The sequence below is a fragment of the Paralichthys olivaceus genome, chromosome 10 (assembly GCF_024713975.1).
Source record: "Paralichthys olivaceus isolate ysfri-2021 chromosome 10, ASM2471397v2, whole genome shotgun sequence".
NCBI classification, from domain to species: domain Eukaryota; kingdom Metazoa; phylum Chordata; class Actinopteri; order Pleuronectiformes; family Paralichthyidae; genus Paralichthys; species Paralichthys olivaceus.
Window position 1 is genome coordinate 11,972,736 of NC_091102.1, and position 16,153 is coordinate 11,988,888.

A 16,153-nucleotide genomic window follows, 5' to 3' on the forward strand; every position below is an offset into this window, starting at 1 on the left:
CCTGTTCTCCTCATCCTCCCACTCAGCGGCTGACACAGAACACTTTAGAGAGTAAAAAGAGGAGATCTTGCACTGCTGATGGAAATCCAACTCAAGACAGTTGTCGTGATGGTGTCTCTTTGACTTCCTCGCACCGTATCCAGCCCTCTTCTCATCCTGCTGGCAGGCCTCAATCTGCAGCTCTGTTTCTCCAGAGCTCCAAGACTGCGGAGGAGGACGGACAGAAACACATTAGTGTCATCCAGGCCACAGGGCTGGCAGCCATTAGCAGCAGTCCCTTCTCAAAGTCCCACAGGGAGGTCTCTCCTCTGCCCTCCAGATCCTCACCCAAACCTATTTCATTCTCCAACTCACCCAAGCACTTACCTCCTGCTTCACCAAAGCCCTTCTCTCATTCGTCCTCACCAAAGCATAGCTCTCTCTCCTCTTCCCCCAAACCTCTTGCCCTTTGTTCCCCTCTGAAACCCCTGTCTCTGGGGACCTCACCCAGACCTTCATTTCTTTCTTCACTCAAACGTCCCTCCCTCTCCTCTTCACCCAAACCACCCACATCGTCAGCCACACAGAAGCCCTCACATAAACAGAGGGTTTTGATGCCCTCCTCTAAGCACACACAGGCTGTTGATAACCCAAAGGAGAGCAGTGGAAACCAAGATGAAATCTCATTGCACTTCAACAGTTTTAAATTAAGACAGGTGAGTTATCAATTTTATTCTCACTGCTGCATTGCTGCTGGTTTTCTTGTATTTGGAATTCTATCTAATGTAAAGAAAGTGAATTCCTGTGTTTCTTTCCCTTTTGCAACAGAATGAGCTCTGTTCTCATGTATTGTCCATCATTCTCGCTGTCATGAAACAAATCAAAATCAGTGTGTTCTGCAACAATAGATGATGAATGCATAAACACTATTTTTAGTACTTTTATTATACCACACGAGAGTCTGTCACTTTAGACTTCTAGTCATGCGGTGGTCAATGTGTTTAGCTCTATTGGGAAAACTGACAAGCAATTAGCTCTGTTCTGCTTCAGGATGTTTGTTATCAAGAGAGATAAATTGGCCTTTTTACAGGACTCTGTTATTGTCACTGCACTGAGAAGGAGGGAGAATGTGGCAATCTGTAACAAGAGCATTTCAATTCATATGATGGTGGTACATTAAATACAGGCTTTTGGTTGCCAGAGCATGACAATAGCAACAAATGCGAGATGACAGCTGAATCTGCAGGATGGCACTAGGCCAAACAATTTGAAAATATTTTTCCACAGCAGCCTTTTTTTTTCTTCATTGTAGTTGACAGCTGTGAGCCTGCTCTTCATTGTCCCTGTCTCTTATTACACCTTAAATTCCTTCATTCACAGCCCACAGCGATGTATTGTGAGTGACAGTTTGTGTAATTACTTCATTTTTTTCCTTTGTTTCCCTTTCTTTTGCATTTTTATTTAGCCCGTCCATCCCAAGGACTCTTTAAAGCAGCCTTTCTCTCTGCAACTGTCCAGCCAGAACTGGTATGAAGTCACATAAATTCAGCATCCTCTTCAACATTGTTCTTACCACCTAAATATTTGTCAGATATATTGAGTAGTCATTTGTTGTCTCTCCCACACAGCAATGACACCAACCTGTTCCTGAACCCTCGTCCTAATGGAGCATTCCACAGCGAAGTTCAGGATGCCCCCTTGGCTCTCATCACGAAACCCCGTAGCCAGAGCAGCACCCTCAACAACAAGCCACTTGTGGCCGCTATTAGCCCTTCCTACCTGATGCCCATCAACTTGAGCACTGGCACCAAGGAACCATCAGACTCATCTTCACCGCTTAAATCAACAGTCTCGCCACAACTTGCTCATGGATCGAGGAAGATCAAGAGCCCAAAATCTCTATATACAGGAAGAAGTCTCCTGAAAACCCACTCATCCTGTCCTCAACCTGTAGAATTGGTCAGAGGCAGTGAGTCTGACATCCACAGCAGCAAGGACTCTGACTCTGACTCTTTAGGAGATGACTACGATGAAGATGATGAAGATGATATTGATGAAGAGGATTCTGGTAGTAGTCTATCAGGTTAGATTTAACACACCTCTCTTTAATACATAAATGCCTTTACTGATATTTAGTGCAGATAGAAGCTGTTAGATGAGGCATCTTTGAGAAATTAGCAGTGCTTTGGATGGTTTGATTGTTTGAAGAATGCTAATTAGGATTTATTTCTCCTCTTTCACTTGTTTTTCATCTGTCACACTGGAATTCCCTGCAGAGTCAGAGAGCAATCTGGAGAGCGACTCTGACGGCTCTGAGGATGACATGAAAGAGCGCGCTGAGACTGAAGCAGATAGTGATGCAGAAAGCACTCCCCTGAAACAAGCGAAAGCACCGCTGTCAGCTCGCAAGTCCTCCTCGAACCTTTCAGCCAACTGCTCCCTGCTCAACCTGCAAGTCATCACGCCACCTAGTTTGTCCAGTAGTCTACTCACCCCCAACAGACTGAGCAGCTCAAGAGCTTTGAGCAACCACAGCACCCCCTCCTCATCCTTCACACTTACCACACTGCCAGGTAACAAATACATCCATAAACTACAATACAGCTTGAAATTACAGTTGACTAAGATTCTTAAATTTCTGCTTCAGGCTACAGGACAGCATTGTTTTCTCACAATGTTTATTTTCCACCCATTTTTGTCTCCCAAATGATACTTATTTTTCTTGTATAAAAACATATATGTACAGTATCTATCTTAATAGCTCCAGCTCTGTGGAAGACATTTGTTACATCATTGTTTTTTCTCCAGCAGCTTTTGTTTTAATATCCCAGGCAGATGCTTTATGAATCTGATACTGGATGAGTCATGGAGCATATTATGTTACTAACATAGAACAATGTGACTTTCATAAATGAGATCGTGTTTATTTTATGTTGTGTTTAGTAATAGAATCCATCTGCCGTGAATGACTCTAGATGAACATAGAGACATTTATAAACTTGTTTGCACTTCTCTGATGTATAAAAAGGTCAGAATATTGTTTCTAACTTTTTTGTATTGATATGTATACATGTATGGTATTTCTAAATTCCACTGCCCTGGATCACGTGGTCGTTTATGTGAAATTATGGGACGTGAATTGTGCCATTCATGTATAAAAAAAACTATCCGGAACAGACTGGTCTGTCTATCAGTTTGTCCTTTTGTGGGATGTTATAGATTTTCAGTAGTGTGGCTCTTTTCCTTATTTTGTGTAGTGTAATTTTTGTTCAGGTTGAAGGTGCTGAGTCATGTCTCCTGTTTTTAGGATCAGGGAAGAGAAGGAGAGTGACAGATGAGAGAGTTCTACGGTTACCTCTTGAGTTTGGGTGAGCTGTTGTGCATGAAATTCATGTTAAATGAAACTAACATTGTTTGGATGGTGTGACCGTGTCCCGTCCTTCCTGCTGTCATACTTGCTGCACTGTTTGTGTTTCCGCTATCAGTGTTATAGTTAAATGTCAGCTCACTGAGGGCTGACTAGTGGCCTTTTCTAAAAGGTCACCTATGGCCAACTTTTCTTTGTGGGGCTGCATCCCTGTTTCTGTTTTTTTTTTACATGCAATAAACAATTGAAAACAAAACTGACACACACACACACACACACACACACACACACACACACACACTCTATCATTGTGTACTTAGTTATCTTTCCACTCCCAAATGTAAATGTGGGTAAATATCAGACTGGGCACAAAAGTAGTAATCACGCTAACTTTTAAGTAATGTTTAAAAAAATCATTATCAGCGTTCCTGATTTGAGTGCAGTGGAATATTCGAGTATTAGCAGACCACAAAAACCCTTCATACCTTCTTTTAAGGGGCCTTCCCAACCCAGTCTTGGGCTGAAGGTCACAGTGGTCCGGAAATGAAATGAGGCCCAGCAGTTCGACTCAAGGGGTTAATTGCATCCAGTCTCAACATAGACATGCAACATTAGCTGCTCCCTGCCCGCAAATTCTGCAGCATGGGATCAGAGCAACCTTTCATCCGATGGGGATGTTTTTCATCAGCAGGTTCACAGGAAACAGGCTGCTGGACTGTATTTCAGCCCCTTCTCTGTCTGGGATAACAGACTACATGTGTTTTTTTTCCTAAGTCATGGCTGCTCTCCAGTTGATCTCCTGGGGACTGAGGGGTTGCCCCTCTTGGCCCATGTCCATCTAGGAGTACACAGCTGTGCAGGCATCCATTACATCATTTTCCTCCTTGTTTCCATTCTGGTTTGAATGAGAGAATATGTATCTGACCCAGAACAATATTATTCAATTGCGGGAAATAACTATTGTAAGAAACCTTAATCTTTGAATATATATATATATATATATATATATATATATATATATATATATATATATTAATGATGACTGAATACAGCTGTAACAACATTCTAATGGTATTGATTTCATGTTAAATATTTGGTACTTGGTTTGCAATTGTGTTTGTTCAGGTGGCAGAGAGAGACTCGGATCAGGAGTGTGGCAGGTCGACTTCAAGGGGAGGTTGCTTACTTTGCACCATGCGGGAAGAAGCTTCGTCAGTATCCTGATGTAATGAAGGTGAATCCACAATTTATGGAAAAGTAGATGTAACATCTTAAACCATGGCACATACTCACTGCGTCACTGCAGCTTTATGTAATCACGCACCAGTGAAAATCACAACATTTAACCAGTTATATAGCTCAGAGTACTTCCCATGCTTTAATTATAATGTATGATTCTTTTGTCTGCAGTACTTAGTACGGAATGGAATAACTGAAATCACACGGGATAACTTCAGCTTTAGTACAAAAATCAAAGTTGGTGACTTCTATGAAGCCAGAGAAGGACCGGAGGTAAATGTTTCTTGTGTTTCTAATAGACATGACATATTGTTACATGATCTTTGATCATAGTGCACTAGAATTCACATTTAGTGTGTTCACTTTTATTTATTCTACACAACATAAATACAAAATACATAAATTAAATTATTGTGAATGGCTCTTTAAAAACTACACCCGCAAGATATATACGAAACAGTACTCCAACTAATACCATGATGTTTAAACTGCAATGATGGAACTTTACATCTGTGTTTGTTTTTAAAACCTTTTGTTTGAAAGGAATTAAGCCAATGTACCCACATTGTGCATAAGAAGAATTCACATATTTCTTGACATATCTATCAAAGTTAATTTATGATAAAACTTAAGCATGAAAGTTTGCTTTCATTGATTAATGCAATCAGTAGATACAAGTCAGTCTCACCCTTTTTCTTTCATTTTCTTTAATCCTTCTTTCTTCTTTGGAATATCACTCAGGGTCCACAGTGGTTTTTACTGGCTGAGGAGGAGATCACTCCCAGTATCATAGCGATGGATGGCCGTCGCAGCCGGCGCTTGAAATCTGAGCACCAGCCATCAGGTGATGGCACTGACGGCCAACAATGGAAGACTCATCCTCTAAATGTTGGAGAAAATAACTTCCAAGACGTCAGTAATGCCAAGCTGCTCCGCAAACTGGAGGCTCAAGGTCAGTGTACATCTTTGAAATGTTTCAGTGTTTTGTGGGTTGTTTGCTACAATAGAGTTTACTTCCAATATCACTTTCTAACAATATCAGTGGTGGATGTTTTGGTGTCAGCACAACAAAATCAAGTTGTAGGAGTTGCACACCTTTAAGAGGCAGTCTTAAACATTTGACACATAGAGCAAGGTTTATCACCCATGGGGCTTTTTTCACAACTTTCTGTCTTGTTGTTAAGACCAACCAACCTTCTTTGCATTTTTTCCATGGAAATAAAAAACCATATGTTGTTACAAACTTCAGGCGTTTCTCTGGAAATCATTAAGAAGGACTGGGGTTGTCTGCAGGTCAATATTTTACTAAACATTTCAACTCCATTTTGATGTGTGATTTCATATTCCATCGTGTTTCAGAAATAGCTCGACAGGCAGCTCAGATCAAATTGATGAGAAAACTAGAAAAGCAGGCCATGGCACAAGCAGCTAAGGAGGCAAGGAGGCAACAAGGTAAACAGCCACAGTCTCGTCAGACTCTTTAACATTGGATCAGATTCTGTGTGTGAACCTAACTTGTTTGTGTTTTCTAGCAAAAATGGCTGCTGAGGAGAGGCGGAAAAAGAGAGAGCAGATGAAGATTCTCAAACAGCAAGTAAGATTTTTTTTTTTCTGTGCAGAGCTTCCCAACTATCAGCTGCCACTCTGCTCTGTTGTATTTTCAGAATTTGTGCACTCTCAAGGTTTTAAATTGAGAAAGAGTTAAATTGCTTTGAAATTCAACAAGGAAGTCGCTCTCCTTCAAAATGCTGCACCTTCCTCCTCTGCATAGACCCACTGTGCTTCCTCACCCCACACCCTGCTCCCCTCTGCCTCTCTATAACATGCATGACTTAACAGTTAATTCATTTGATCTTGCCCTCATCCTTTTACCAGGAGAAGATCAAGCGCATTCAGCAAATTCGAATGGAGAAAGAACTCCGTGCACAGCAAATTCTCGAGGTTCGTCCTGAAAGTTATTGCAGAAACATTCTAAAACACTTCCTTTCTGCTGTTGATAGGATTTTTTTTTTAAGCCAACCAAAGGCTATTCCTAAATTATATCGTCCCACTTTTGGTCACATCCAGTGAGTACATGTGACTAATGCTTAATTGGTTTTTTGCAAAAGTGCCATTGAATATGAAAATCTCCTCCGACCGTGATGGAGCTTAATACAAAATACAGTATTTCATTAAGTAAGAGGTGGCCCTGCGTTTACCATGGCTAGGTGAAATTCCTATTTTGCATTCTCTCACTAATAGAAGCTGTGAAGTATTTTAGCTTTAAAAATCAAATTTCAGTTGACACACATGGCAAGTGGCTCTTAACAGGATTTCATTGGGGGCTATAATTACTGATTAAAATGTTGCTTAATTTATTCTTACTGCCTGCTGGTGTTTCGTAATAACTACTCTGCCGCTGCCATTTTGTCTTTGAGTTTTAATGGGAGGGCATAATCATCTCTTCACTCCGCGTGTCAATATGTTAGATCTGATATTACCAGTGAGACACTGGCTCTATTTAGCTTCGTGTGGAATATTTGCTATTGATGGCATTAAGCAAACTAATACCAAAATTAAACTGAATATTAAGTAAAACGCTTAAATATTCCTTTCAAGTATTTCGTTTTTTTCATGTATGTTTCATGTTTTACCGGTAATTGAGAAAACTATCTGTTGATTCATTAATCAAACATTGCTGCCCCAGTTAAATGTTAATTTATCTTTGCTGTCCTGGACATACTGTAAGAGTATCAGTCACCTCTGTTTCTTGACCTTTTTGCATATACAGGCTAAAAGAAAGAAAAAAGAAGAAGCAGCCAATGCCAGAATATTGGAGGCCGAGAAACGAAACAAGGTAAATAATAATAAAATTTATGAGCAAATTGTGTTGCATCTTACCGACTCTCTGCCTTGTCGGCCCCTGTAATGTTTTGGCCCCATTGATTATGTACGTAACACAGCGAAGATATCTGAAATGTTTCAGGATGCTGCTGAATAGAATGAGAACGCTCAATATTTCTGTGTGCTTTGATGTATATGATGTATATGATATAAGAATAAGTGTGAAATATATTTTGGTTTCTAAATGATCTGTTCTTTTTCCCAAAGGAGAAGGAGATGCATAGACTGCAAGCTGTTATTATGAAGCACCAGGTGGGTGTTTTAACCTCAACTAAATTATTTGAATAATATCTGGAAGATGGTGTCTAACAAATTAATGTACAATATATAAATTCTAATTTAATTTGGGTTCTTTAGTATATTTTTTTTAACTTTTAACTATAGGTTGGATTTTTCTTGCATTGATTTTCTTCTGTGATTTTTCTATCTTCTAATTCTTTGCCAACTCTTCCTACCAGGAGTTGGAGAGGCATAGACTAGATATGGTATGGGTATGTTTGTTTCTGTACATTTAACAACATATTGTGAATGTGTTGTGATAATTGGTTGCCATCACAGCAGTATGTTGTGCGTAGTGTTGGTTGCTGTCATACTACATCCCTCTGCATGGCTTTTCCAGATCAGGGCACTGCATGTATACATCTGTACTATTTGTCTCTCAGGGAAAACACATCCATTACTTCCACAAAATGATCGAAAAAGGCTCGACTGCGCAGAATTTATACAAGGATGAGAAGATTTGTGATATGCTTAAAGAATACTGACTACATGTTAAATTGTTTCTGTTTTGGATGAAATACATTTTCACGCCTTTTTCACCACAGCATGTGAGCACGACTTATCTATTGTCCCATCTGGAAAAGTCAATAGACAGTGATGTATCTAGTTTGTGGGGAGAGTTTAGGAGCCATGAGTGTGGTTGTCTTCTATAAAGCTCTTCACAATAAATAAATCAGATATAAAATGTAATCATTTAAATTCTATCATTATTAATTTGAACTGCACTCATTCTTTTGCTTGCTGTTCTGAAACTCTTGGCCTGTACCAGCTTTCAGTCTGCTACTTGGCTAATAATGGCTGTGCGTGACTTTGAGTTTATGCTTTCTTTGTGCATCACTACCCTTGTTTGCTTTTTATTAATCGCTATGTTCCATTTGCTTTAAATGTCGTGTATGTCTCTACACTTAAACTACTGTACAATATGCAGCATGTTGATTATGATATGATTGTGACAGTGCGACCTATGCTGCCGCTTCTTCTGTGCATGTCAAGTGGTCCATATTGTGTTCCATCTGTGACCCTTCTTTACATAATGTAATAGAAACTGTGAATAGGAAATGTGTCTGTGCTTGGCTAGGAGAGAGAAAGACGCAGACAGCACATGATGCTCATGAAGGCTGTGGAGACTCGTAAGAAGGCAGAGGTGCGTAACTGCTGATTCACACAGATGTTTCCTCAGTACTTAATCTCTGTGAATTTTTTTTTTTTTGATGAGTCAGCACTGTGGTAATTGAGGTCCTAGTTTGTGTTTTTATACCAATATCAATATCATCGCAAATAATACGATCTCTTGGCTGCAGGAGAAAGAGCGTCTGAAGAAAGAGAAGAAGGATGAGAAACGGTTAAACAAGGAAAGGAAACTGGAGCTCAGACGACTGGAACTAGAAAAAGCAAAGGAGCTAAAGAAGCCAAATGAAGACATGTGTTTAGCAGATCATAAGGTATTCACACACTGTGGAGCTGTTGGCACATGAAAATCAGAGTCCGTACATATTACCACAGATAGTCTCCATCTGTGGAATACATGTATGTGAGAGATCTAAATTTCCACCAGGCATGTTTTTTTTTTAAATAGGAAATTAATCGGTTTAATCACTGTAGGAGCTATAGGCATGAAGAATAGATGCTTGGACAAATGTATGGTTTCATTGTTTTACTGTCACATACAAAAATAGATGTTTAATATCACTAAAAGCATCTATGTTTGATTAAAGAGAGCAGGTATAAGTCAAAGTACTGCCACCTAGTGGCTACTAAAAGCATAAACAAGTTCTACTGATGAGATACTTTAAATAATCAATAAATTGTGGCCTTGTATTCATAAAACCTTTTAGCTAAATAGTCTGAAACAACAAACACTTGGTTCAGATAGCTTCACAAAACATTTTAAAGTATAATATGACATTGAGATTTATTCAATTTTTTTTCTTCAGTGTCTTCCAGAGTTGTCACACATCCCTGGTCTGGTCTTGTCAGGAAGCACCTTCTCGGACTGCCTGATGTTGCTGCAGTTTGTGCACGGCTTTGGAAAGGTCCTGGGATTAGACATGAATTTAAACAACCTCAACTTAAGTGTCCTTCAAGAGGGTTTACTTAACACCAGGGGCAGTATGGGAAAAGTGCAGGACCTGCTGGTGAGCATGGTTTCTGCAGCTGTGCGTGATCCTGGTATACCTGCAGGTCACAGGGTGAGTCTGTCATTGTCAGTATAGTATTTGTACAGTTGTTGAATTGTAAATGATTTGTGGGTTAATCACTAAATATGCACACACACTCATACTGATCAGACACAAGTGTTACATTTAATAGCTTTACATACTTTCACTATTTCTGTAGCTGATGCAGAACAACTACAGTAGGACAAAAGAAGAGTTTTGTTTTTGTTCAATATATTTAAGAAAGAACTGACAGCAAGGACACTTCAGGTTATTACATTCTGTATAAGGAAATGTTGGCAACAGCATAATAGAGGGGGCAGACTGCCTCTTCTCTGCTAACCAGTCAGAACACACTTTAGGTTTCTGTTCCTCTTCTGTTTGACATTGTAGTATACAAACATGTGTATTCTTCACACTATGTAGGTGAAGAAGCATTTATTAAACACACTATTAAGCGCGTTTATATCAATATTTTTTCTTTTAGAGCAAAACCAGCCTAGGGGAACACTTGACTAATGTGGCGATCAACAGAGACAATGTGTCTGAGATCCTGCAGATCTACATGGAGGCTCACTGTGATCAGACAGAGTCAGCTGCTCTGGCCCTCAGTCTCAGGACTAAAGCTTTTCAGGCCCACAGTCCGTCTCAGAAGGCCTCCATGTTGGCGTTCCTGGTTAATGAGCTCTGCTGCAGTAAAGCTGTGATCAGGTGAAACTCTCATATCTCACTTCTCCTTTAATATTCACAAAAAGAAAATTATGAGAAAAAAAACTGTTTTTTCAAAGTGTTGCTAAATTTGTTTTGAATGAGCCATTTCTATTTTGTAAAGTTGATTGCTTGCACTGTTTAAACAAGTGTTTCTTATGTGCCTTGAGCTGAAGTTAATCTCTTTGCCCGAGAGCAGAAAATATTCACTTGTTTTATTCATGAGGGCTCAAATTTTGATGAAACAACAGATGTATCAAAAGGAATATGACAATTCATAGTCTGATGGATAGTTTCAAAAGGTTGCATCAAACTATGTTTCATTAATCTTTCATTAGTACCAGCAACACTTTGAAAGGTATCTGCCGCAGTGTGCTGCAAATGTATAATTCTAAGAAGTGCATGACGATTACAAAAGCATGTTTTTCAATGTTACTTTGCAGTGAGATCGACAAGAACATCGATCACATGACCAACCTGAGGAAGGATAAGTGGGTTGTAGAGGGAAAGCTCCGCAAGTGAGTACATGCTTCATCCAAGTTGTTACAAGAAGGTTTTGTGCATAGTTTTCAAAATCTTTTTATAAATAAATGAAATTGTGATGCTAAAACAACCTGGAATTCCTTACTAGTCAAATCACACAAGAATGAAAACCGAGTTTTCTTTCTCATCTGTCCATTCCTGCGTTCAAAGACTGAGGAGCATCCACACCAAGAGGACAGGGAAGAGAGACAGCAGTGTGGGCGGAGATGACAGCCACACCTTCGTCATCCCCACTGCCAGAAGCAAATGCAAGAGGAAAGAAGGAGACAGTGAGGAAGAGGAGGATGACGATGACGACAGCGAGGACCAAGGAGACGACGATGACGAGGAGGAAGAAGATTCTGGGGGAAAGAAAGGGAAGAAAGTAGAGATATGTGAGGAGGAGGTCAGTAACAGTAACAGCATGATGCTTTTTTTTTTTTTTACTGTTGCCAGCGGCTAAATCAACAGTTGTTATAGTAAATGTCAGTCACTCCACTGGCCTCACACTAATGAGATCTTTTCATCTAGGACGACAGTGTGCACTCCGCCAGTGTGGAGGAGCTGGAGAAACAGATTGAGAAAACATACAAGGTAAATTTAACCCATATGTATTTTCTCAGGATAAGCTCTTTAATAAATTTAACAAATCCCATTCTACCTCTGTTTTCTGTCTCTTTAGCAACAGAGTCAGATCAGACAGAAGCTGCTAGACTCATCTCACTCTCTGCGCTCCATGATGATTGGACAGGACCGCTTCAAAAGGCGTTACTGGGTTCTCCCGGAGTGTGGCGGCATCTTTGTTGAGGGCATGGAGAGCAGTGAAGGTGAAAACTCATACTGATATGATACTAATGTATATGTCTGTTATGCACTCTGAGCTGATTTTTTTCATGTTACTCAGGTTATGAAGAGTTGGAGAAGGAGAGACAGGAAACAGCTCAGATGATCAGAATAAAGGAGGAGCAGCTGGAAGAGACCAAGATGCAGGTGGTGTCCAGCCCAGCACCGAGCACAGACAGAGATACAGCCACACCAGAGAGCCAGCAGGACAAAGACAGTCTCAATCTCTTCCTCCAGAAACCTGGCTCCTTATCTAAGCTCAGCAAACTCCTCGAAGTGGCCAAAATGGCTCGATTTTCAAACATCAATCCTTACAACAGCCAGAACAGTAGCTCCGCTAAAATCCCTTCCACTGCATCTTATCCCTCACATCCCTCCTCTCAGACAGGAATATCCCACAGCCCCCCACCTGCAACCACTCTGCAGGGACTGGCAGATAAAACAGACACTTCAGGGCCATATCCGCTCTGTGCCCCCCAGCTCAAAGGCAGCCCCTGGATAACCTCCAGCCCCCAGTCTGTCCTTCAGGACGATCAGCTCACTAAGATACTGATGGAGAAGAGCAGCCAGTGGTTTAGCCTCTTGCCTCGCTCTCCTTGTGACGAGTACTCGGTCACCTCTGGCTCCAGTCCTCCAGCATCCTCCTCTTCTCCACACACCGTGAGCACCAAATCCCCTTCCTCCCTCTCCCCTAATCCCCCAGCTGCAGCCGGCTACGCCGCTCCTGCTGGGATCAATAACATGCATTCTCCTGTCCTTCAGGTTGGTGGATAAGTAATGCTGTCTTCATCTCAGCCACAATTATTTCCAGTCATGTTGTGCTTTTTTAGAACAAGGATATGTTGCAAGAATGGTTCCATATTACATGACAATTTCCTCATTTTGCAAGCCCATGAGAAACTCCAATCTTTGCTGGAGCGATTGTTTTATACATTATGTATGTGCTAGTGGAATTAAATGGTGTGTGTATTCTTCCTCTCAGCAAGTAAAGTCTGGCATTCATCAGAGTGGACTGACACTGTGTGACACATCCAGTGCAGCCACAAGTCTCAGCCTGCCCTTCGGCACTTCTCTACCCCCTGTGCTGGATCTGGCCTCCCAGCATGCGGAGGGTAGTGGGAGCAGGGTCTTCCTCCTGGTGAATAACAACACTGTCAACAAGCTTGAGACCCCAGAGGCCCTGCGTGACAAACCCCCTTGTGCCTTCTTCCCTGCTGTGGAGGCGGCCAAGACCCAGGACTACCCCAGACCTCTGCCTATCCCTGAGGGTAAGGACGGCTCGCTGCCAGTAGTTAAATATGCTGGACTAAAGATATTCACTGCCCAGACATTACTGGAATACATGCTGTGATAACTGTCACTCAGTTTTACAACTTCCTTATGTTGCTCAAATTAAGCAATTAACAATACTTCTCTCTTTTGTTGGCAGAGATGCTGCACGGTTGGTGGCGAGTGTCAGACGTGCACGAGCTGCACAGTCTGGTGAAGTCGCTCCACAGTCGAGGCATCAGAGAGAAGGTCCTACAGAAACAGTTCCAAAAACATATGGAGTTTGTGACCCAGCTCTGTGCCAACAGCAAAGATGGTGTGTCCACAACTCCTCTGCTCACTTTAGTTCTCTTTAATCAAAATCATATTGTTGTGTGATCTTTTCATGTCACCTGCTACCAAATTAATATGTATAAATATGCTGCTTTTCATAGACATGTAGTCATTTGCTGTATTGTCTGTATGTATCTGTGGGGGCAGCATTTGATGTGGCAAAGCTGGAGAAAGAAGAAGTGAGTGAGAAAACAGTGGAGAGTTGGTGTGTGGAGGAGCAGGCCATGGAGGTGGACATCAGCCTACTGCAGCAGGTCGAGGCTCTGGAGAGGAGAGTCGTCTCTGCCAGTCTGCAGATCAAGGTAAAAGTATCCTGCACGTTTGTCTACTTACAGCTCATACAAATATTCCAAATTTGATTTAGATGCAATATCATTGTATATTCTTTGTCGAGTATATCTTCAGATAGGATTTAGGGTCCTTGCATTTAGGATGTGCATTTCTGTGTCACCAAACACCATATTTCACTATATCCCTCAGGGCTGGATGCACCTTGAGCCCCAGTCAGAGAGGGAGGATCTGGTCTATCACGAACACAAGCTCATCTCTTCTCCAGCTCCTGAAAACAAGTGTCAAAGAGAAACCAGCCCGGAGAAACTCCCTGGCAGTGTAGGGCGTCGGCCTAACAATCCTCTTGATATAGCTGTCATTAGGCTGGCAGAGCTGGAGAGGAACATTGAACGAAGGTATCTACAAACATAAACATTCAGATCAACCGGATAAAGTGCGATAAAGTCTGTGATTGTATATGTGATTGCTGTACAGTAATACTGCAGTCTTACTCTCTGTAACCTCAAAGCAGTGAGGACGAGGTGACTCCTGGGATGAGGTTGTGGCACAAAGCCCTCGGTGAAGTCCGCAGCTCGGCTCAGCTGTCACTCTGTATTCAGCAGCTGCAGAAATCCATCGCCTGGGAACGGTCCATCATGAAAGTGGTTAGTGATGCCTCATTTCTATCGCTATAAAATATTTGTTTGTATTATGTCTACGCCAGTGACAGCCATGAACTGCAGGCATTATGATTGTGCATTATCTGTCTGACTGTCCGTCCATCTGTCCCATTCTCTTCTGCTATAACTCAAGAAGTTATGTGTTGTCTTTGACCCATTTTGAGACACATGTCTAATAAGATGAAATAATGAATAATTTGTGTCCAAAAGGTCAAAGGTCAATTTCCCTGCGGTATCACAATGTAGCTCATGAAGAGAAGGTGATAATTTGTAACTCTACGTGTTTTCTTTTGTTTCCAGCACTGCCACCGTTGTCAAAAGGGGGATAATGAAGAACTGCTCTTACTTTGTGATGGCTGTGATAAAGGCTGCCACACTTACTGCCACAAACCTAAGATCACCACAGTTCCTGACGGCGACTGGTTTTGTCCCACTTGTGTTGCAAAGGTAAACATGACACTCATTTCTATTGTCTTTCATTCAATACAATCTCCTAGTCCACAAGCACCGCAGATCGAAGAGCCCCGCTCTATTCAACTGTCCAATGATATGTTCATTTTTCACATGTCCACATCCATTTAATAAATCTGCATGTTATTTCTTGCGTGTGAATTTACACCAGTTGTTTTTATGTCCCGTCTTTCAGGAAAGCGGTCAATCCCCCTGGAGTAGGAAGCAACAGAACCGAACAGCTGGGGGAGGGAAGAGAGGCAGCGATGTAAAACGAAATAGTAAGCCATCTGTGGTAGGAGAGCTCATCAAAGAGGAGGCTGCCAGCAGCAGCAGCAGCAGCGCGCCAAAGAAAGGTACCAAGGAGTTCAGGAAGAGGAAGGGAGACGACAGTCCGCCCAGCTCCCAGGCCAAGCTTGACAGCCCCGTGTCCTGTGCCAAAAAACCCAAAATGGCCAAAGACAACACAAATGGGCTGGAAATGTGCCGGTAGGTATCAACGCATACTCACTGCATGGATAGAAAACTAATTTATTTCATCTCACTGTTAAAAACACAAACACCACTTATCGATTTCCATGAAGGTTTGTGGGGGAGTGGGTCATGACCCAAGGAGGAACCCATTGGATTAGATTTTACTGTGGATCAAGGATTTTTTTTTACGTTAACATTGCAAGAGTTGGTGTTTGGTAACATTTGTGTTAATTTCTCAGAGAATGATTTATGGATCTTAGTGAAAAAAACCAGGACTGGTATTTATGAGCGTGTGCAGATCCAAATAAAAATCCAGATGTAAAGAATTGAAATGTGGTTTCGTAAGAGGACTGTTGTTGATTATCTAGTTGCTGTGACGACATGTACACAACAATCATCCTTGCACTAACAATAAATCTGTTTCGAGCGTGTTCTAATTTGAAACTATATTAAAATCATATTAAATTATATTTGTGGTGCAAAATGTTCTGCTTTGTCGACTGCTCATTTCCTCCAGAGTTCTGCTGGCCGAGCTGGAGGCTCATCAGGACGCGTGGCCCTTTCTCATTCCTGTCAACAACAAAGCTGTACCCGGGTACAAGAAGGTCATCAAGAAGCCCATGGACTTCTCCACCATCAGAGAAAAACTCACCAACAACCAGTACGCTTGTTTTACTGTTATGTTCATGCATCCTTTATTT

At 41.4% G+C, this 16,153-nt stretch overlaps 1 protein-coding gene across 6 annotated transcripts in view; it reads left to right on the forward strand.

Annotated features, from left to right (window-relative positions):
- The window catches only part of LOC109631144 (bromodomain adjacent to zinc finger domain protein 2B), a 43,734-nt gene that overhangs the window by 26,325 nt on the left and 1,256 nt on the right, over nucleotides 1-16,153 (forward strand). The window contains exons 8-38 of one of the 6 annotated variants that reach the window (XM_069533230.1): nucleotides 27-695; nucleotides 1,445-1,506; nucleotides 1,608-2,062; nucleotides 2,256-2,552; nucleotides 3,287-3,347; nucleotides 4,472-4,580; nucleotides 4,757-4,858; nucleotides 5,327-5,537; nucleotides 5,945-6,037; nucleotides 6,118-6,179; nucleotides 6,461-6,526; nucleotides 7,356-7,421; nucleotides 7,676-7,720; nucleotides 7,927-7,959; nucleotides 8,826-8,891; nucleotides 9,049-9,189; nucleotides 9,682-9,936; nucleotides 10,391-10,614; nucleotides 11,055-11,129; nucleotides 11,305-11,539; nucleotides 11,665-11,727; nucleotides 11,816-11,960; nucleotides 12,038-12,738; nucleotides 12,959-13,244; nucleotides 13,406-13,561; nucleotides 13,726-13,880; nucleotides 14,059-14,264; nucleotides 14,378-14,513; nucleotides 14,829-14,975; nucleotides 15,175-15,467; nucleotides 15,970-16,113. In XM_069533230.1, the coding sequence (XP_069389331.1) occupies nucleotides 27-695; nucleotides 1,445-1,506; nucleotides 1,608-2,062; nucleotides 2,256-2,552; nucleotides 3,287-3,347; nucleotides 4,472-4,580; nucleotides 4,757-4,858; nucleotides 5,327-5,537; nucleotides 5,945-6,037; nucleotides 6,118-6,179; nucleotides 6,461-6,526; nucleotides 7,356-7,421; nucleotides 7,676-7,720; nucleotides 7,927-7,959; nucleotides 8,826-8,891; nucleotides 9,049-9,189; nucleotides 9,682-9,936; nucleotides 10,391-10,614; nucleotides 11,055-11,129; nucleotides 11,305-11,539; nucleotides 11,665-11,727; nucleotides 11,816-11,960; nucleotides 12,038-12,738; nucleotides 12,959-13,244; nucleotides 13,406-13,561; nucleotides 13,726-13,880; nucleotides 14,059-14,264; nucleotides 14,378-14,513; nucleotides 14,829-14,975; nucleotides 15,175-15,467; nucleotides 15,970-16,113 (5,759 nt within the window). The remainder of the gene's footprint in view (nucleotides 1-26; nucleotides 696-1,444; nucleotides 1,507-1,607; nucleotides 2,063-2,255; nucleotides 2,553-3,286; nucleotides 3,348-4,471; nucleotides 4,581-4,756; nucleotides 4,859-5,326; nucleotides 5,538-5,944; nucleotides 6,038-6,117; nucleotides 6,180-6,460; nucleotides 6,527-7,355; nucleotides 7,422-7,675; nucleotides 7,721-7,926; nucleotides 7,960-8,825; nucleotides 8,892-9,048; nucleotides 9,190-9,681; nucleotides 9,937-10,390; nucleotides 10,615-11,054; nucleotides 11,130-11,304; nucleotides 11,540-11,664; nucleotides 11,728-11,815; nucleotides 11,961-12,037; nucleotides 12,739-12,958; nucleotides 13,245-13,405; nucleotides 13,562-13,725; nucleotides 13,881-14,058; nucleotides 14,265-14,377; nucleotides 14,514-14,828; nucleotides 14,976-15,174; nucleotides 15,468-15,969; nucleotides 16,114-16,153) is intronic. The other 5 variants (XM_069533231.1, XM_069533233.1, XM_069533234.1 and 2 more) reach the window with 5 other exon arrangements.